Source organism: Phalacrocorax carbo, chromosome 13 (genome assembly GCF_963921805.1).
Source record: "Phalacrocorax carbo chromosome 13, bPhaCar2.1, whole genome shotgun sequence".
Taxonomy (NCBI): domain Eukaryota; kingdom Metazoa; phylum Chordata; class Aves; order Suliformes; family Phalacrocoracidae; genus Phalacrocorax; species Phalacrocorax carbo.
The window spans coordinates 15,702,589-15,723,735 of NC_087525.1; the positions used below are offsets into that span (position 1 = coordinate 15,702,589).

General features: G+C 42.7%; 2 protein-coding genes across 3 annotated transcripts in view; one reads left to right on the top strand and one right to left on the bottom strand.

The window, feature by feature from the left end:
- Positions 1 to 2,232: 2,232 nt before the first annotated feature.
- RPS24 (ribosomal protein S24) lies at positions 2,233 to 8,452 on the bottom strand. 2 transcript variants are annotated; one of them, XM_064464905.1, is made up of 7 exons: positions 8,372 to 8,452; positions 7,383 to 7,448; positions 6,839 to 7,048; positions 6,251 to 6,361; positions 5,366 to 5,383; positions 3,185 to 3,220; positions 2,233 to 2,324 (listed from the first exon to the last, which is right to left on the bottom strand). In XM_064464905.1, the coding sequence occupies exons 1-5, from the start codon at positions 8,372 to 8,374 to the stop codon at positions 5,378 to 5,380; spliced, it is 396 nt and encodes a 131-aa protein (XP_064320975.1). In that variant the 5' UTR covers positions 8,375 to 8,452; the 3' UTR covers positions 2,233 to 2,324; positions 3,185 to 3,220; positions 5,366 to 5,377. The 2 variants fall into 2 exon arrangements, with proteins under 2 accessions (XP_064320975.1, XP_064320976.1); XM_064464906.1 differs by lacking the exon at positions 5,366 to 5,383 and having other exon boundaries at positions 8,372 to 8,449.
- A 267-nt stretch (positions 8,453 to 8,719) lies between these two features.
- Positions 8,720 to 21,147, top strand: part of POLR3A (RNA polymerase III subunit A) — a 39,565-nt gene continuing 27,137 nt past the window's right edge. The window contains exons 1-13 of the mRNA XM_064464904.1: positions 8,720 to 8,870; positions 10,192 to 10,327; positions 10,858 to 10,995; positions 11,533 to 11,704; positions 13,008 to 13,162; positions 14,066 to 14,305; positions 15,250 to 15,412; positions 15,608 to 15,744; positions 16,308 to 16,411; positions 17,082 to 17,223; positions 17,734 to 17,874; positions 19,148 to 19,217; positions 19,912 to 20,039. Coding sequence (XP_064320974.1) covers positions 8,827 to 8,870; positions 10,192 to 10,327; positions 10,858 to 10,995; positions 11,533 to 11,704; positions 13,008 to 13,162; positions 14,066 to 14,305; positions 15,250 to 15,412; positions 15,608 to 15,744; positions 16,308 to 16,411; positions 17,082 to 17,223; positions 17,734 to 17,874; positions 19,148 to 19,217; positions 19,912 to 20,039 — 1,770 coding nt within the window. The 5' untranslated portion in view covers positions 8,720 to 8,826. The remainder of the gene's footprint in view (positions 8,871 to 10,191; positions 10,328 to 10,857; positions 10,996 to 11,532; positions 11,705 to 13,007; positions 13,163 to 14,065; positions 14,306 to 15,249; positions 15,413 to 15,607; positions 15,745 to 16,307; positions 16,412 to 17,081; positions 17,224 to 17,733; positions 17,875 to 19,147; positions 19,218 to 19,911; positions 20,040 to 21,147) is intronic.

The window sequence follows — 21,147 nt, forward strand, 5'->3', positions numbered from 1 at the left end:
AAGTCAAGGTGATTTGATCAGTTAATTCTAGATCACTTCATGTCATTTTTGTCCCCTTCCCATTTTTGGGGCTTAATGTTTCGTATTGCAAGACAGGAGGACAGCTTACGTGGTTATAACCTAACCACACAACAAGAAAAGAGTCAATTGTTCCGTGGAATCACTAGGTATTTTTTGCTGTCTATCTTAAATCAGAATGGGGCATCACATCCCCAGTTTCGGCACCAAGCAGTATGACAGCCCATTTGAATCCACCTGCTTCGAGAAGTTTCTCTACCTCATAAAGAAGCCTGTAATGAAAAGCACTTAAGGTGTTACAAAACCGAGAAGGAAACCTTTAATGTTCCAACCCCACAACTAAGTCTGCTCCAAGAGGTACACGCCCCAGGGAACAGCTCTGTTTGTGTAAAGTCAGAACATTAAGAACAGCACAATGTCTGTCTTTACACCAGCACTGACTCAAGATGTTTTGTTGATGGCCAAAAACTAAGGTAAGGAAGCTCCTGAGAAGAGCAGCTAGAATTCCTGCCTGGACTCTACATATTTTAAGTGGTGAACATTTGGAAACCACTAACTGCATGGCCTTTACTGAAACCAGGGGTTGCCATGCAATTAAAAAAACAAAGCAGCAGTGAAACAGAAATATCACTTAAAGCCTCAAATCCTAAACAACTATTTTCAACGCATCTTTTCTAAGGAATCGACCTCTTTGGCAGGGGAGAATTCGGCTTCCTTTCAAGCCTGTTTTATGAAAAAGCACTATACTTGTCCTGACGGTATTTGTATTGCTGTGTTTACACCACCCCCTAGTGATTGTTCCATTACATTTAATAGCACAGCTCTTCTCTCCTTACATGTTGAGCATTGTATACAGAAAAGCTTGACTGCAAGTATTACCTGTGAAACAGGCTTAGGTTCCAGCTCTAAGCCTTACGCGCGTAACATTTGCTCTATATCCCTTACAATCTCTTCCGTTGTCAGAAATACACTGTCACCTATTTGAAACATACCTACGGACTCAAGTTCAGAGCACACGCTGTATCTACATAGCAACACAAATGCCACTTAATACTTCTCTAGCAATTCTTCAGAATTTAATACACTTACAACCTTTAAGAACATCCAATAGGTCCCGACCTTTGAAGGTCTGCCAGCCAAGTCAAAAAGCCTTCTAACTTCCACACGGCTCAAAACCAAACCTACCGCTTTACAAGCGGTTACTCCATTTCACCACCCCCACAGCCCAACATCACTAGGTCACTGGTCTTTACCAGAACCTGGAGTACCTATCCCGCCACCAGGGCGGCTGCGTGCTAATCCCAGTCAGTGACTGGGAAACACTACAGCATGAGGCACAGAAAGCTTACTGTACATCTCCGAGGGCCACCCTGCTGAGTGCAACCAACAGCACGCCCAGCAGCTCAGGACTCAGACTGAAGGCACTAGAAGAGGCATGAAGTACTTCATCTACACTTACCAGATCTCACACGGAAGTTCTTGGGACAACAGTAGCCCCTTCCAACCACTTCAACAACTATAGGGTTGTTGGTTTTCCCCTTGAACACTAAAAATGCCTCACCTGTGTTACAATATGCTCCGTACATAGTGCTGCTAGAGCTGCCCTGTCTGTTTCAGCCCTATTTCAAGTACACAACTTCTGAGTAGCAAGCAAAAAAACAGAACACCCACCGCAAAATGCCCACACTTCTGGCACAGAGCATGCCTTATCCAGCCACTAATCCAGTCTTAAAGTGACTCCTCTAACACTACCAGATGAAAAATTAGGGGTGTACTGCACCATTTGCAGACCAGAGACAGACCCCAGAGCCTGTCCTGACATGCCTGACTCCTTCATTACCAAAAATCTTAACTGTAGAATCACACAGCTCTGAATATCCTGTCTATGTGCTGTGTTCTCCCTCCAGCTATATTCTACAGCCTATATTCTATAGAATAGAGGCCAGTCAGACAAGCACATCTTAAAAGCACTTTCTGAACCACTTTGAACACCAGAGAACAAAAGCATGCCCACCTCCATGAACTAACACTGCCTGCTTAGAACTTAGTTATACTACTACTATAGAGAGCTCTGATTCACTGTAAATTGATTGTCAAAACAAGAGTTTCATTACGAAATGATTTTAATTCGGTGCAAACAGTGCACGAATCTTGATTTTAATAAAACTTTACAAAATGGTAGCTTTCAAATCAAAACTAAAGGGCAAACCAGCATTTTATTGACATAGTTTATTTGATGTTAAAGCCAGACGAGCAGCTTCTTCCCAGAATAGTTCTTTCTATACTTCACCATAGAATCATGTAGCCTGTAAAGAAAAAGACAGATCAGTGCCACATATTAAAACAGTTTTTATACTCATACCTTTACAGAGCCTGAAAAACTGGTTCCCAAACAAGTCAGGGGAACCACACTGCCTTTCTTAGAACATAAGGTTCCAAGTTTCCCAGTACTGTCATGGGAGTGAGAGCCTAGCTCGCACCATGGGTGTAGAAGAGCTCAACAAGCTACAATTGCTTTCCCAGCTTCTGTTTAAGAGATTATTCTCACTGCATCAGCTCCCAGACAGACCGTTTAAGTTGCTTTAAAGTGAGTCATTCAGATAATTTTTAATAAAACCAGAGTTTTGTCTGTAACAGTTACTGCCCACAGCACACCCAGCTGACTCATGTTTCTGCAGCAAAGACAAAAATACAGTCTAGGACTTGTCTAAAAGACTATCAGGTCTTTTTTTTAAGGAATTCTTATAGATACTCTTTTTCAGGCAGAAACAACAGAAATGAACCCTCAACACAGAAGTCCTACTACCTCAATCTATTTAAGACACTAAAAAACAAGGTGCACTATCCTCTCTTTAGCATACCTACAAGAAAAGTGTAAACCTTCTTTACCATAATACTAAAAAAATCAACACTTTTTAGCAACAGCAAGTCTGAACTGCCCGACTGATTACTTCAGTCTTTATGTGATGAGGTACTTTACGTAAGCGGAAGTCACATAAACAAGCAATTCAGTAGCAAGGGCAACAGTCTTAGTCTTAAACTCTTTGCACTGGGTTTTCTATCAGCACAGTACCATGGTCTTTGCATAAATCAACATTAGACCCATGTCACCGTAATGACCACAGGCCCTGAATGTCTGCCCTTACAGAGCTTTCTGATGTCATACCTGTTATCCATTTTCCATTTGGAGAAAGGTCATTTACTGAAAAAGAAAAAACATTAATTAATAACAAGTGTTTTATCAAAGTTCTACTACTGTAGAAGATGGAGCTTTGAGGCTTTTTACTGACCCCTATAATAGGCTTTTTTCAACTACCACAGTGAAACATGATAGGACAACCACACTGTTTTGACTACAGTAGAGGCTGAAGACTTACATTTCATGCATTCCCTCAAACTCAAACGAGACCAAACAGCAACAGCTGTTTGGAGCTTAAGTAATACTCAGAATGCAACTGCATGTTCAACTACACCTACAGGCTGCAATGGTTTAGAGCACCTGTCCATCCACACTAGCTTGATCCAGTTCTTTAAAAAAACATTTGTTTGGAAGACTCACATGTCAAAGGCTGTCACAACTACCACTGTGACATTAGAAGGTAGGGTGGAGGTGGTCTTTGCATTTGCTCCGAATGCAAACACTAGGTGATGGGCATCCACATCTACCTGTTCCAAACTTTTATGTGAGCTCAGCTCACTATAGGGATACAGAATATATAAAATAACACAAACTATTTTCTAATACTTCTTTTGAAACTGTAGGGAGAACATAATGGGAGTTCTGAAGGAAAAATGCAAGGAAGCACCAAAGAAAAAACTTCAACAGTCAGACATAAGCAGAGTTGATGTCCAACTTAAAAGTTAAGGAAAAACTAGGCAAGTATGATTCGTTTTAACAGTTTTCATGACTACATCGTATCTAACTCTTCCAACGATACAGACTTGTCTGAAGATGTCTCAGAATCCAGTGCCTACACATTTCTGAGACAAACAGTTCTCACAGACTGTGTAGGTAAACTCCAAAACATATTCCAGAACTCCTATTAAAACTTTTTCCACATGGCTGTGAAAGAATGTTGAACCATGCCACACCATTTTATTTAAACATGCATTTTTTAAGGCAAAGCTTTTAAAACAAGTGTATTCCACAAGCTTCTTTCTGTGATGCAGCAGCACAGACCTCTTCTCAACCAAGTTTTCCAGAAAACATGTAAATTCATTTGCCTTTAAGTCTAATGCAAGGGCACAAAGATTAAAACAATTGGGAAACAAATAAGGCTTAGCTCATGCATACTTATCAACTGAAAAGATCATCTTCAAAGACATAAAGAACCTCTACTCCAAAACACAGCTTGCCTTCTACTGAGACTGCACGCTAGTTTGAGAAGCACTTGATACAGAAGTCACATCTGCTACATAATTATCACAGCACACCATCCTGGTCTTGATTTCTGAAGTGTTTATAAGCTTAAAAATAATTTCTCCGAACTGGACAGCTTTAGTAATTCAAGTGACAGTCATTTAACCATTTTTATTAACACTTAATAACAGCTACCTTCAAGTGCAAAATTCTTGAAGGAAGAAGTTCATCCATGCTACTGGTATTGGTGCAACACTAAATGACTCGCCTGACATTCACGAGAGGGTGCATCTTAGTGTTACCACTATAGCAAACACTCATTTGTGCTGCTATACTGTAAACAACTGTAGGACTCTGTCATTAAAACAGCATTAAAACAGAAAGGAAAAGGGCTCCTGCTCTTATCTAGCAGTTCGCAGCCACGCTGGTTTACTTCCATCCAATGGTAAAGAGAACTTCACTTATACAGGAAGTGAAAAATCTAATTTCACGGAGCAATCACCGTGGTTCGTGTCCTAACTTGGAATAAATACCACAGGGCAAGTTAAATACAGTTTAGCACTAACAACTGTGCCGTTTCCAACACACAAAGCAGTGATGTGACTTAGTGTTCATAAAGATGCACAACAGTCCAGTCACACATGCAATCGCACTGTACTACTTTGAATCAGAACCTGGGGCGCTTTGAACCAATGCCTCCGGTCAACAGCACTGTGTTTCTCCGATTTCCTCTCGTTTGGGATTCCTTACTTTAATGTTGTTTCATTGGTTTCAAAAAAATCTCGTTCCCTATTAGCCAAATTTTCCTTCTAAGTCACACAGAATGAACTACACAACATAGTTATCTGAACCTTACGGGACAGACAGACCCAGGTTTAACACAAACATGTGTGCATGCAAGGCAGTACAGTGCTTCAACTGAAAGGATGGACACGCATTTCAGTGATGTGTAATTCAGTCGCCACATCCATGCTCATTTTTCAGTACCTGCTAGACACTTCATTTCTGATGGAGAATTCCAAGGAAGTAGGAAAAAAAGCAAAAGTGAAGATTACTAAAGATGGAGATGTCAGAGCACTTCAGCAGCTACAGAGATAAGTGTTCAAACCCACTGCCCTATCTTCCCTTGTCAAAGCACTTGAAAAAACTCACAGGTCTATACAGCTTAGTGTTTTTCAGGTGACAAAAAGCTGCTAAAGTAGACATCTGTCTTCACACCCAAGCTACTCCTCAGTTTTCATGGGGCGTTTGTTTGATGATAGAGGAACTCTGTCTCCTCCAAGCCACACACCTGACAGACTTGCATCAAGTTCCAGCCACAGCACACGAAGCTCCCACCAGGGGAAAGAACTCCACTATCTTGGGTACCTGCCTGCTTTATCCTGGTTTTCAGTGACTTTCTACCTTATTTCTGTTTACACACTGCCCCCACTGTCTATACCACCACACATCCCTAACAATACTTTATTAATAACACCATAAACAACAATAACTTAGTGAAGTAAACATTAGATATTTAATAGTCTGAGTAATCATAAGTGTTAAGACTATCTAATTTGTAGATTGCAAGGCTGAGTTACAAGATTAGAGCAATACTGTTAGATTTATGATTCATTTCAAGTGACTTGTAGGAAACAATCATTCAAGAAGCATTGTTTCACAGTATGTATATCAGCTAAGCTCGCAGCAGTGAGGAGCACAACTAAGCTACTGAGCTGGTAAGAAGCTACGTAACACCACACAGATTACCTTCTGTTATCCAGTAGAACAGGTGAAAAAAAGGGAAAAAAAAATGTTATTCTATTGAAGTGTTTCTAATGAACGCTTCAAAGGCAACATGCTCACTCCAGCTTACAGATATTCTCATCCTACCTTCTTGCCAGCACCAACATTTGCCTTGGCTGTGCCCCTGACTTTCTTCATTCTGTTCTTACGCTCTTTTCGCTGCTTCCGAGAAGTCTTCTTCTTTTCGTACAAGCCATGCTATCAAAAAACCAGTTGAAGTTGCATTTAGCTTTGTTTTGCTAATGCTAACATCTGAATTTAAGTTTTACTATTTCTGGATTCCTCAAATACCATTTGAATTTGAAATATTAGCTAAATAGTAAAACAAGTTCACTAGTTAGTAAATAATTCAACACAGAAAAGCACTACCGTAAACATCAGTTTCATCTCTTATGCTTCTTCAAAGCCTTTAATAGCCATGAATTATCTATTACTGCCGAACACCACTGCTAACATCAGTTTTACCTTTGCAATTCCCCTGTAGTAAACAACATAAAGCTTACCCTATTTTGCAAACACAGAAACTGACCGACACTGTTTTAAGACCTGTTACCCAATTCCAAGTACACCAACAGTACTTTCACACAACCTTCACCTTTCTAGCATGGACATCACAAGCTACGACACACTTCAAATTCACCATTATTGTTCCCAAGTCACAAAAATACAACCTACCCTGGCAAGCCTGTGCTTTGGTTCATTTTTCTTTGCATAGTCCAGAGAATCATAGATCATGCCAAAACCTGTTGTCTTGCCGCCACCGAAGTGAGTTCTGAAGCCAAAGACGAAAATTACATCAGGGGTTGTCTTGTACATTTTTGCCAGCTTTTCCCTGATTTCTGTTTTGGGGACTGTGGCCTTCCCAGGATGAAGAACATCAATCACCTAAGAAAGAATTAAAAGTAGGAGAAGGTCAACATCAGTGCAACAGCCAAGTACTACAGTCCCACCACAAGCTTAACACTTTAACTTCCTTAGCAACAGAGAGTATTATTTGTTTGACACAAAAGTGTTCATAGCAGTTTCCTGCTTCAAAAGACAAAACAGCTCACAACCTCAGCATCAGGATCTACCTTGAGCATGCATCAACACACCTAAACCAACACCTCTTACAATAGGAGCTCTGAAGACTTTAAGAGTCCCTGACTTATTGTGGCAAGAGACACCTGCAGCTCAGAACCAACAGACATATTAAAGACTATTTTCTGTACTCTTTTACCATCTGCTTGCGCTGAAGCAGTCTGTTTGTCATAAACTTCCTCGTTCTGATGGTCACTGTGTCATTCTGCAAAAAGGTAAAAAGCAAGAGAAAACAATTACTATATGTAGAATTTAAACATAATAAACATGTAAATACCGTACAGGACAGCAACACTCAGTACCCTCCCCAATGCTAACAGTGAACTCAACCTGTGTGGACTGGTCCTGGGCTCCAGATAACACCACCTCGACATACACTTTGATACACGCTTTTAACTACACACCAATTGATGACATAAAGAGCCTCATACTCCAAATACCACAACAAACACACCTCCATCATTCTGAGCAGCTGAAACAGCTTTTAAGGAAATACATGGATTACCAGCCCAAGCACCACCACAGTACAACACAGGTTTCCTTAACAAGCCCATCTGTTACTGCTTTCTTAATGCTTTCAGACAAGAAGAAACACAAAACTAACACAATCCCAGAATGGCAAGGGTTGGAATGGACCTCTGGAGATCACCACGGGGGCAGGGGGCACAGGGCCGCGTCCAAGCGGGGTGTGAATGTCTCCAGGGAAGGGCCCCCACAGCCTCTCTGGGCAGCCTGTGCCCCTGCTCTGGCACACTCAAACGAGACTTCTCCTTATATTCAGGTGAAAGTCACAGATAACCATGATCTACAGCCCCTCTATACACCGAAAGGGAAAGACAACGTTACCCGACTATTGAAGCCTCGGGCTGCCCTCACCAGCCGGCAGCTCAGCGGCACAAGCCGGGAGCCTGCCTTGATCAGCAGCCCGCCGCCACCCGCCGGCACCGCGGCCAGGCCGCAACGGCCCCAGTTCGGCGCGGGAGAACAAACCCCGACTGAGTTCCCTCCATACCGCCGGAGCACGCTACAGGCAAGGCCCAGGGGCCGGAGCCCGGCAAACAGAGCTCCCGCGGGGCCAGGATGGCAGCGGACCGAGGCGGATTACAACAAACAGCAGCAGACACTCACCATCTTGACGGCGGCCTCCCTGCCAGCGAGCCAGAAAAGGACCGGCAAGGCCCCCGCAGCCAATCATAAGGCGGCGCGAGGGGTCCTTGCGTCGGGGGCGGAGTGTAGGGGTGTCTATTCCGCCGCCGGCCTTGGGGGGAAAGACTCGAGTAGGGGCGGCTTTTGCTTGCCTGATGAGGAGGGTAGTGGGGCGCTTTCTGCGCTGCAAGGAGAGAACTGGCCCGTGAGGAACGGGCGGTCATGAGGAAGGGGCAAGCGGAGGTGGGGGGTCCCAGGCAGGCGTCCGGCGTCTCCGGCTCCTCTCAGGGGAGGGACCGCGGGGAGACCGCCCACAGACGGCCGTCCCGGCGCCCCAGCAGGGGGCGCTACATGCGGAAGGCGCTGCTCGCCGCTCTGGCCCGCCGCCGCCGCGTGCTGCCCCGCCGCAGCCCGGGCCCGCCGCCGCCGCCGCCGCCATGGTGAAGGAGCAGTTCAGGGAGACGGATGTGGCCAAAAAGATGTGAGTGGGGCGGCCCTTGCGGCGCCCTGCGCAGCGGGAGGCTCCGGGGAGGCGGCTCCGCGGCGAGGGACGGGGCCGTGGGGCTGGGGAGGCCCGGCGGGGGGCGGTGGGAACGGCTTGACGCGGCACAGCCCCTGCAAAAGGCGCCGGGGGGCGGGGTGGTGGGGGTGGGGTGGCTGCTCCCCCCGCGGAAGGGTTGCTGTGGGCCCTGGCGCAGGCTGCGGGCGGGGGGCCGCGCCGTGTGGGCAGCTGACCTCAAAGCGCCCATAAATAAAACAAAGCCCTAGATGCAAACCACTAACTCACTGCAAAACAGCCCTATCTTACACAGTTATCCAAAAAACCCCACCTCAACAGTACCGTGAATCAGTCTGGCCTCTTCTGCATTGCCTTCACGTACCTATGTGTGCATGTGCTTGTAGGTACAATCTGCTGGAGCGTAGGAGCTCTGCAGAGGGACCGGGACAGGCTGGATCGATGGGCCGAGGCCATTTGTGTGAGGTTTAACAAGGCCCAGTGCCGGGTCCTGCCCTTGGCTCACACCAACCCCAGGCAGCGCCCCAGGCCTGGGGCAGAGGGGCTGGGAAGTGCCCGGCGGAGAAGGCCCTGGGGGTGCGGGCTGACAGCCGGCTGGGCATGAGCCAGCAGTGCCCGGGTGGCCAAGGAGGCCACCAGCCCCCGGGCTTGTGTCAGCACTGCTGTGGCCAGCAGGAGCCGGGCAGGGATGGGGCCCCTGTGCTCGGCACTGGGGAGGCCCCACCTCGAATGCTGGGCTCAGGTTTGGGCCCCTCGGGACAAGAAGGGCCTTGAGGGGCTGGAGCGTGTCCAGGGAAGGGCAGCGGGGCTGGGGCAGGGTCTGGAGCACAAGTGTGCTGGGGGGCGGCTGGGGGAGCTGGGGGGGTTTAGCCTGGAGAAGAGGAGGCTGAGGGGAGCCCTTCTCGCTCTCTGCAGCTGCCTGAGAGGGGCTGGAGTGAGGGGGGGTCGGTCTCCCAGATCACCAGTGACAGGAAAAGAGGGAATGGCCTCAAGCTGCATCAGGGGAGGTTTAGGTTGGACATTAGGAAAAATTTCTTCCCTGACAGAGTGGTCAGGCCCTGGCACAGGCTGCCCAGAGAAGTGGGGGAGTCACCGTCCCTGGGGGTGTCCAAACAACGTGTAGCCGTGGCACTTCAGGGCATGGTTTGGGAGGCCCAGGGGTGTGGCGTAGATGGTTGGACGTGATGATCCTAGAGGTCTTTTCCAACCTTAATGACTCTATGATTCTATAAGTGTTTCTGCATACATGTGTGCACATACATACACGTGAAATTTCCTGTCCTAGAAGCCACATCTGTTTTGGCATGAAATCTCCAGAGGAGATGCGTCAGCAAGCTCACATCCAAGTGGTCAGCAAAAACCTGTACAGTCAGGACAACCATCACTCTCCACTGCAGTATGGAGTGCTTGACCATCGCATGGTGAGAACCATCTTTTGTCCAAACTATTTTTGTAGATCTACTTGAAGTGCTTAAAGGTAGTTTGGGGTCACTGAAATTTACTGCTCATCCAAAGTATGTGTAAACGTGCATCTGCTTGAGTTGCGTAGACTGTCAGTTGCAGTGACAGCTGCTTATTTCATGCTTTTGGGTGGTTCAGAAAAGCACTCTTTTGAGGCAGGAGAGATGTTCTTTCTGCCCAGCTGGTGGGAGATGCAGAAATAGCCATCTGCAAAACACCATATTGTAGATTAACAGGATGTAGATCCGTTGCAAAAGCTGTATGAGTTAATGTCACTGGGATCAGTAGGGTCGGCTTGTGAAAGACATTTTTCTTAAGGTCTGGAGTGAATGTGATGTTATGACATGCTTCTGATGCTGGGGAAATGGAGCAAGCGGTGTAGGTCTGCTGTCAGGATAGCTGACTAGCCTAAAAACTGTTGTATTTTCTATTTATTCAGTTGACTACAGCTAAAATTTTTTCCTATGTGTGTGTTCCCCTGCTCCCAAAGGGAACCAGTGAAAAGGACCGTCCCTGCGAAACCTGTGGAAAAAATCTAGCTGATTGTTTAGGACATTATGGGTACATTGACTTAGAACTGCCCTGTTTTCATGTTGGATACTTCAAAGCTGTGATAGGCATCTTACAGGTAAATACAATTATGGTTTGTCGTCCATTTCTGGTCTAGAAAAAGGAAATTGTCAGAAAAAAATGATGCTTGAAAGAGTAATTGAGAAGACCAAAATAAGGTCGTATTATAAATTTTATCTTTATGAATCTTGTGTTTTGTAAAATAAATGTATTTATCAGTCTCAGCGATGTAAATACGTCCGATTTATTTTATATAATCTCAGGCCGATTAATTTAGTCCATTCTGTTTCTGTAGCAGTTTGTATGCAGTATAACCTGCCTTTTAGGACATCCCAGTAAATCAAAGCTCTCTTTGTTTCATATCTGGATTTTAAAGATCCTGTGGAAATTAGATAAGGATTTGCCTCACTGGCTGTGGTTTTTTAATGTACTTTTTTTTTTGTGCGATACAGCATAGGAACTGGTTTTTCAACCAAGACAATTGTATTCCATTCAAAAAACTGTGCTCTGTTGGGGAACTGAAGTTACAGTCGAAGCTGTTACATCTCTGCTTGTGTCTGTTAAACACCTGTGTTTATATGCATTTACATTTAAGATGATCTGCAAAACTTGTTGCCGTATCATGCTGTCGGTGGAAGAAAAAAAACAATTTTTGGATTACCTGAAGCGACCTGGCCTTACGTATCTTCAGAAGAGAGGGCTAAAAAAGAAAGTGTCTGAGAAGTGCCGAAAGAAAAACACTTGTCCGTACTGTGGTGCCTTTAATGGTGAGTGTTGGCAGTTGCTGTTCGGGGTAGTTACCTCCTCTGGTGGTTTTCGCCTTGGTGGCTGTGATAGGCATCAAAACCTTGAACATCATTGTTCATTCTGCAGCTAACGGCTATTCTCTCTGGCCTTTATTAAGAATTAGGTAATTGCATTCATAATGCCAAGCATGTGCTTGCTCACATCTCATTTGTGCTAGTGGTGTGTTTTGTTCATTTTGTTTCCTCGTGGCACCATTATTTGATACTTGAATAATGGCAAAAAACCCCGTTTAACATGTTTTTAAAAATATGAGGAGCTATTGTCAGTGATCAATACTTTAACTTAGAAGCATTTGTAGACTTGAGTTTTGACCAAACTTCATTTTTCATCATTATATTATGTTATCTTTCTTAATATTAGATGTGTTTGTCGTCCTCTAGGAGGGTATGTTCTGCAGTTTGGCTGTATTTGAGCTGTGATGATCTCGGGTTACACTGGAGTTTATTCTTCAGGGCAGAGTATTTTAATAACATTTCACATTTGTTTTTCAAAACACCTTTTTTTTTTTCCCCTCATGTAGTCTGATCAGGTGATGCTGCTGTTAAAGGGCTTGCAGTGTTACAGATTCATAGTGGATGGTTAATGCATAACTTAAAATTTTACAGGTTTAACTCAGTAAATTTTAGGTTGTTTATTGTAATGATCAACAGCCTGAATAAACAGGCTTCATTGTAAGTGCCACATACATATAAGGGGCACAAAGAGTAGGCATTTACAGAATTAAGTGGTAGGTCAGCATACTTCAGTAAGAATAACTGAGTTTGGAACGCACTTCTGTTAGTCTGTGGAACTGTTACAAATAATACTGCTACCTGCATGACATGAGAAGAGTTGGCAGATTCTTTTTACAATTAGCTTTCAAAATTACATGAGAAGATAGTGGGATGATATATAAATGGCACATCTTAGTTCTGGTTTTAGTGTGGGAACTTGTACTTTTAAAAAAAATGTGCTGTGATTGAGGGGAAGCTGAATTAAATAAAGTGCGAGTTAAACCACCTGCTTACAGCTTCAGAAGCCAAGTCATGATTTAGACACACCAAGGCAGCCATACAAGGAGACAAGACCTGCTTGGTCTTTGTTCTCATGTTTTGTGAGTTTAGGAAACTGATAAAGTTATATTTTAGTCCTGTGTTCACTGGAGGTTTAACTAGTTTTGGAACTGTAGTTTACTTGTTTTAACTTCTGGGGTTTGTTTGTTTGTTTGGTGATGGTTGTTGTTGTTGTTTAAAAATAAAACAACCCACATTTATTTGTTTGCAGGAACGGTGAAGAAGTGTGGTTTGTTGAAAATAATACATGAAAAATATAAGACCAATAAGAAAGTGGTAGATCCGATGGTATCTGCTTTTCTCCAGTCCTTCGAAACGGCCATAGAACATAACAAAGAAGTAGAACCTTTACTGGGAAGAGCTCAGGTGAGTTTTATTACAACTGAAATTTTTTGCTAGTTTTTGTGCTTGGAATAAAACTTCTCAAAGGTTTCCAACGTAGCAGCTTAAGCCTCGTGGTCATCCAAGATTTTCATATGCCAAAAGACACTTGGAGAGTGTTTGTGTTCTTTGCAGTAATGTTACCTTTGCAAAAATGAGTAATTAAGTTGATTGGTATGTTCTGATAAATAGCTTTCTGCCTGTGAAAAACAGGGATATTCTCTGTGTGTGTAGCTTCCATGAGCTTGAAAGGGGAGCAGAAACGCCCCCAGAAGCTCTGCATGTACATCTAGTTTACTGTAGCTCTGAGGTTACTGCAATACATGGAAATTTTTTTTCCTTCAGAAGAACTTAATGTTGGGAAGGAGAGAGGAGACGTAATTATCTAACCGTTTTGTGTCATTCAGCTTTGCGTGGCTTGCAGTTTTTTTCCTTCTGCTCTTTGAAAGCTGGGGAGATCCTGGGGTACCTATTTAGACAGAAAACGTAACGAATATCTGGAGTTCCTTATACCGCAGCAATAGCTGTAACAAGAAGAGAGAAATAAGGTTTAAAAAAAATGCTAGAAAGTACTGTAATTCATGTGACTAGTATGGGCAAGTAACTATTAAATACTCTCAACTAGTTAACTGTTTAAATAGAGTAACATGGTGAGAAGTAAACATGGATGTATAAGGAGAAAAGAAAGGGAAGAAAATAGCAAGTTAGTACCTGAGACACTAAAAGCATCGGTTCAGAATAAAACATAGTTTTGTTTCCATTAATAGTTCTTGCCTGTTGGTCTCTTCTAAATACATTCTTTTTGAACAACCAGTAAATAGGGGAGGGGGGAAACGCTGAAACTGTTGCATGATGGCTTATTCTCCCCTTTATCCAATGCCTTTTTAGGAAAACTTAAATCCTTTAGTAGTGTTGAACCTCTTCAAAAGAATCCCAGCAGAAGATATCCCTCTCCTTTTAATGAACCCAGAAGCAGGTAAACCTTCAGATTTGATCCTCACGCGACTCTTGGTGCCTCCGTTGTGTATCAGACCCTCTGTGGTGAGTGACTTGAAGTCTGGCACCAATGAAGATGACTTGACAATGAAACTGACAGAGATAATTTTCCTCAATGATGTAATAAAAAAGGTGGGTCATTTGAGCTCTCAGAGGCTGTTGGCTTTGAAAAGATGGAGTTAGAATTTAATATAGAGAGTGGTTTTACTTACTGCTTACAGCCTAGCATGCAGTCTGTGCTGTACTGGGATGGCATTTGGGGTGTTATTGGAAGAAATAGAGACACTTGCTTCCAGCGGAGCTGGCTGACTGGCTGCTAGTAGCGTAGGACGTGCTGAATATCTGCTGGTGGATCACGGGAAGCGGGATTTTTGTTCTGAGTTCCGGACCCTAAACCCTTCTCTCTTCCCCACCACCACCCGCTCCCCTACGCCAACTGACACTTCTGAGTGGCCACTTACAATGAAAATGTTACACCTATTTCTTTTTTTTTTGTTCACGTAGACCTTCCTGGTTTTTTACTGCATCTTTGTCCTTTCTTTATTCCACCATCTGTTCTTAAGAAATCTGTTTTCAGTTAGCACGACTATCAAATTGAGACTATAAGTAAGTTTGACAATTTATCGTCTGTTTAGAAGAACTGCCAGACTAATACTTCTCAGTATTCCGGCTTCCAAAACTGGTCTTTTGTCAGGAATACAAAATCAAGTGAGCACTAACTCCCGTGATTGAAGAACTATTGACGACTGGTGATATTCCTGGCTGTGAAGTTACATTAACTTAACTTTGGTGCCTTGGGAAAAATGTAATTTAAACAAATATATTGTTTTGTGTGCATTTGACCAAAGCCAGTGCTAGTTAAAAGAAATACTTTGCTGGGTTCTCTTGTGAATGGCCGCATGCTAGAGCAGTATGCATCCTGTTATAAAGTTATCTCGCCTTTTTCATTCCAGTGTATGAAGGTTTTTTTAACGTTAAGTACAACTCTTCCTTTGAAAATAATGAGGAAAATTCTTTGCTAGTTTAGTATGCGTTTTTATATTTATTGTTCTGAACTGGATGTCTGTTTCGTTTAGCACAGGATATCGGGAGCCAAAACACAGATGATTATGGAAGACTGGGACTTTCTTCAACTGCAGTGTGCCCTGTACATTAACAGTGAGCTCTCGGGAATTCCTCTCAATATGGCACCTAAAAAATGGACCAGAGGTTTTGTTCAGAGACTGAAGGGAAAGCAAGGTTTGTGTTGAAAGATGTTGTGAATTTGTTTTTTTATTAAGCCACATATACTTGCTATTCCAAAGCATCTCTCCGCTACTATTGCGTTGTGCTTCAGCGATGTACCTTGAAAGGTTTTCTAATGTGCTGTCGTAACAGAAAACATTTTGAAAGCAGCTTGTACATAAAAGCGTTGTCACTTGCTTGTTTTGTTAGGTCGGTTTAGAGGCAATCTGTCTGGAAAGCGAGTGGATTTCTCTGGCAGAACAGTCATTTCACCTGATCCTAATTTAAGAATAGATGAAGTAGCAGTGCCTGTTCATGTTGCTAAAATACTAACTTTTCCTGAAAAGGTAAGTAGTGTTAGAACCAAAACCTTTTCTATGCCTTTTTTCCTTTTCTTTTCAGCCAGACCCCAGTGTTGTCCTTCTTCATAGCTTTATTGTAAAAGGGATTGAATATATTGCTGTTGTGTTGAAAATGTCATTCAGTGACCCGTCGCCAGTTCTGTTGCTGGTGGCAAGTGAAGGTTGTACCGTCGGATGTACGCAAGTACTATGAAGGCATACGGTGTAAGCAGTGACATGTCAAGAGAGAATAGTTTTACTTGGTATGTTTTGACCTCATACAGAGCTTCATGTGTTTGGTGTATCTGTCTAAGGAGTGGTTGGGTATTTTTATTTCTGAATTTACTTTTCAGATTTTTAATTTAATTTCCCTCTGATGTTCTGCTTTAAGACTGGATTACAGTTTCCTCCTCTGTTCCCTCCTCCCTCTTTCCTTCAGCAGCTGGAGGCTGTGAGGGGGCTTCTCATTTGAGCCTAAAACTTGAAAACGCAAAAGCCACCACCAAAACCAAGAGGTCCTAAAATGTGTTTCATTTCATTTGTTACTGATTGAAGTCTTTATGCAACAGGTGAACAAAGCAAATATTAATTTTATGAGGAAACTTGTCCGTAACGGTCCTGACCTTCATCCTGGAGCCAACTTCATACAGCAAAGGCACACACAGATGAAAAGGTATCATGCTTATCTGTAACGATTCACTTCTCATGTCTCCCCGTCTCCTTCTTCTTACTGCTGTGTGAAAACAGTTATACCTACAGGGATCAGATCATAAAGGGCAGTAAGAAAATAATTGTCACTGTCTCCTGAAGTTTAGTCTACAGTTACTTTTTAGATGATATGTTGGGTTTAAACTTAAGTGTACATATTAATGATAGTGAACTGCAATTACATTTTTATGACTGAGTCTCTCTTATTTGGAATAGAGGGTGTAGTACAGAGGCAAATGAAAACAGGCAGTTTTGGGCACGTTGTACTGGCTGTTTTCATGGGAAAGCTAATCTGCAGTTTGTGGGTATTAAGAAGTTTTAATACAGGAGTGAAATTCCCTATGTTCCCTGATAAAATTGAAGCAACTTCTTTGTTTTTATAGACCTTCTTCTTATTTGTTTTACTAATAATTGTAGCTTTGTTAATTAATGTCATGCCTAGATTCATTTAATATAGCAGCAGGGCTGACATTTAATGATGCAATCCACACCAGTTTTATCTTCTAGTTATTGTAATACATATACTCCAGCACTTAATGGAAGGAAATGCATTATAAACACAGAACTTATTTTCAGTTGTCTTCACATATTTCTGACTTAATTCTTCTGACTCCATGGTTATGTCTCACTAAAAGGTTTTTGAAATACGGAAACCGAGAAAAGATGGCCCAGGAGCTGAAGTTTGGTGATATTGTGGAGCGACATCTTATAGATGGTGACATAGTCCTGTTCAACCGACAGCCCTCTCTTCATAAGCTGAGCATCATGGCTCACATTGTAAGTGCACACGCAGCCTAACGTACAGGTAGCGCGTGCCTAAATGTTAGGTGGGTTACCTCTGCTGCTGTTTACCTCTTGCACGCACAAACAAACTGCTTCTTCTGAACCACTGTGTGGGGATGAGCGTGAATACAGCGCAGTTGTGCTTCTGCGAGGGAACTGACGTGAGGCTGGGCAGCCCTGTTAACGGCCGTAATTGACCTGCGTATCTGTTCTTGCGTAAGCGTTTCATTTTTGTAGAGTGGATGTGATCTCTACAAAGCATGCCATTTTCTGTGCTTTGTATAAATTCTTCATAATGGAAGTTATTAGCTGCATTTGTATAATACAACCAGAGTACAATTTCTGTCAGTTCCTGGTTGAGTTGAATCCTATAATCAGAAATTTTGACTTACGTCTGTAATAAAAAGAAAGGATAAAGCCTACAAGGAAGCACTCGGGCATGGCGTTTCATCTTTTAGCACGCCTGACTGCATGTGCATCACTCTTTGTTTGTTGGTTTTGCAGGCTAGAGTAAAACCTCATAGGACATTCAGATTTAATGAATGTGTCTGTACGCCATACAATGCAGACTTTGATGGAGATGAGATGAACCTTCACCTTCCTCAGACAGAAGAAGCAAAAGCAGAAGCACTTGTTTTAATGGGGGTATGTAGCTTGGGGTTGGTATTTTGCTAGTGGCAGATGGGCTGAGCTCCGTATACCTTAACTTGCATGTGAAATCTGAAATATTATCAAGATTCCTGGGTATGGATAACGTGCGACTGTGAAGCTACGTGAAAACTCAGCAAAAGGGAATTTAGAATAAATTAGGACTGTTAGGCAGTGGTGGTCTAGTAGACTCATATTTAGCATCTGTGGAAAATTCAGTGGTTTTAAGTAAATAGCTGTAGTAGATGTAGTAGTTTTAAGTAAGTAGATAACATTAGTATGTTTCTGCCTGACTGTCCTTAGTGATTGCTACCAAAATAGAGTGGCTCTGAGCAAACAGGTACATACTTTGCCTTCTGGTCTGACAGCCTAGCAACTGCAGGCGGTCAGGCCAGCTGGAAATGAGGCAGCAACAGTGTGCTAGTACTGGAGAAGGCAGTTTACCGGAGAAGACAGGAGAGAGTAAGCTCTTAGGGCTGGGGGATGAGGGAGAGTAGATACAGAGGGATCTGATGATTGCAGGCATTGGTCTGTGGTGAGAAAGTAGAGTCAGCAGCAGCAAGCTGAGGATATTCCAGTACATTGCTCCTTTCGGGTGACTGAACGCCACTGCTACTGCAGGTGTGCCAACCCAGCTGTTGGCTGCAGCCTGTATTGGCTTGCTGAACTGATTCGGGAGCTTAAAAACAAAACAACACACACACACGCAAAGTGGGTCACTCAGGTTTATGTGAGCATGTGAACAGCTCAGGCAAAACTGTGCTGCGTCAGTGGGGGTGATCATCTGGAGCAGTGGCCTGAGTACGGCATAAGGAAACAGGGCTAGTGGCAGTGGCTAGCTTGATCGTTACCTATTAGTAGGGACCACACAACTTGCAGTATTTCGCTCGCTCCCTGCAGTGAGCATAACCTCTCTTGTCACTTGGCAGATTCTCAAAGCTAGCTTGTCTTACCTTGCCTGTCCCGTGTGACAAGTAACCAACCAAACACATCAGGCTGATTGCAACTTCTGCTTTGGGAACAGACTATGTAATTTCCAGTAACTATTCTTAAATTATTCCTTAACTGTCAGTAGTTTCACATGGACTGTAGTGAACTGAAACTTCTAGTTTATTTTTTCTATCTTTTTGAAGAGAGCCATACTTTGATTTAGAACAAGCTTTTACCGTTTTTGCTAAAATAACCGTCTTAAATGGTAAGTTTTCTTCTGAATAGCAAATGAGGTATCAGTGTCTGCAAATGTGTAATTTTTGTTTCTTGTATCATACAGACTAAAGCAAACTTGGTAACACCAAGAAATGGAGAACCTCTCATTGCTGCTATTCAAGATTTCCTCACAGGTGTGTATATAAACTTTTTTTTAGAGCTGTGTGATTTAAGAGCTGTTCCTTCAGAATCACTTCCCTCTTTTCCAGAGTTTTTCTATATTAAGTAAAAAATTTCTGCTTTCACAAGTCCAAGTGACATTAGGCAAGTAAGGCCATTGTTAGTCTTGAAATATAATGATGTCCGCAGGATCTCTTCTGATATTGGCTACCTTTGTGGGTGCAATTATTTGCGTATGTTTTGCAGTGTTTCTGCAAAACACCCGGTTGGGGTGTTTGTGTGCGTTAGGTGGACAACGTAAACGGCTTAGGATTATGGTAGAAGAGTTGAGTTCATTATTCGGAAAGACAGTAAGGACCTTCAGGTTTCCTTGTTTCTTAGGGAAATACCCAAAGGGTTTAAAGAAGAAAGTGTACAAAAATTGAGGCCAAGGCCTTACTTTTGCCTATGGGATAGAGTCTGAGAGGGGGAATAGATTATAGAAATGCACTGGTTTGAATTTTTAGAAATTTGAGTGTGGGGCACTTGTAAATCCCTTCCAGGTTTTCTTTTTTTTTTTCCTTAACTGAAGCTGTCTGAACTGTTGTCATTCTGCATAGTAAGTGGGTAACTAGTATTAGGATGAAGTCATCGATACTGAATGTGCAATAGCTATTAAAGTTGATCTTATTTTGATCTGTCACATCAATAATTTTTTTTACCCTCTAGGTGCCTATCTTCTTACATTAAAAGATACCTTCTTTGATCGAGCCAAAGCCTGTCAAATTATTGCTTCTATCCTGGTTGGCAAGGATGAAAAGATAAAAGTTCGTCTCCCACCTCCAGCAATTCTGAAGGTGTGTCAAACTATTTTTTTTCTCTTTAATGTTCCTAAGACTTTCTCTGTTGTGTGTTCTTGACCCATGGTGATGGTCTCAGCAGAGGCAGTTCTTGTTTTCTCTGACGTTAGTTTTGTATGAGAATTTTGTATTTCTAAAGTGCAAGGATCAGATTTCAGGGTCAAAGCTATGCAGAGGTTGTTTGATGGCTCCTGATGTTCAACAGAGTCAACCTCGTATAGTGCAGTCCAGGTGCAGGGATGCCTCAGGGATCAAACGTAGCTTTGCTACTGTCCTGCTGCTGAGAGACAGGCCACTTGGCTACTGATGGTCGGTAGGAGGTATGTCATTCTGCGTAACCTCGCTGGTACTGGCTGTGCAGACTAGTACAGGGCTAGGTGGAAAAACTGTGTTGTTGTTGTTATTTGGGTGCCCTCAAGTAATGCCCTGAAACGCTTAACAGTTCTAGCTTTCAGCGTACCAAATGTAGGAGATGTTAAACCTGGGAAACAGTATGCTTTAGTGGTGAACATGGCAGTATGTTAGAGAGGATGTGTGCTAGGTGATTTGTTTTGGTTTGTTTGTTTGGGGTTGGGTTTTTTGTTGACATTACATCACATATGCAAAATATTTATTATGAAGGGCAGAGGATGTGTGTGTTTGTCACAAACTTTGAGGAGAGCTGTAATATTTATTATATTAGGGTGTGTTAAGCCTTTGTTCACATACAACTAATGGTGTCTGTATTTGATTTTGTATTTGATTCAACCAGTATTGTTGGAACAGAGTTTGGTACATTTTCAAATTTGTTAAATGCTGACTAAATATTAGTCTACACTTACAGCCTTTATTAAACTTCAGAACAATAAGTGTAATATTAAGGAAGTTCAGAAAGTGAAATTGAAATACCAATTAATAATACTAATTTAAAGCAAGGTTAGAGCATTTATGGGCAGATCAAATGTGAACTTTTTATTACATGAACCTTTGCTAATATCTAAGAGCAGTGATTCTTTGGCTGCTTCTGTCACTCCAAATCAATAATTGTAGTGCTAGCTGTGACAGTTGCTTACATTTAACTGCAGCTGAAGGGAGTACATAATTATATGAATCTTTAACCTCCTAA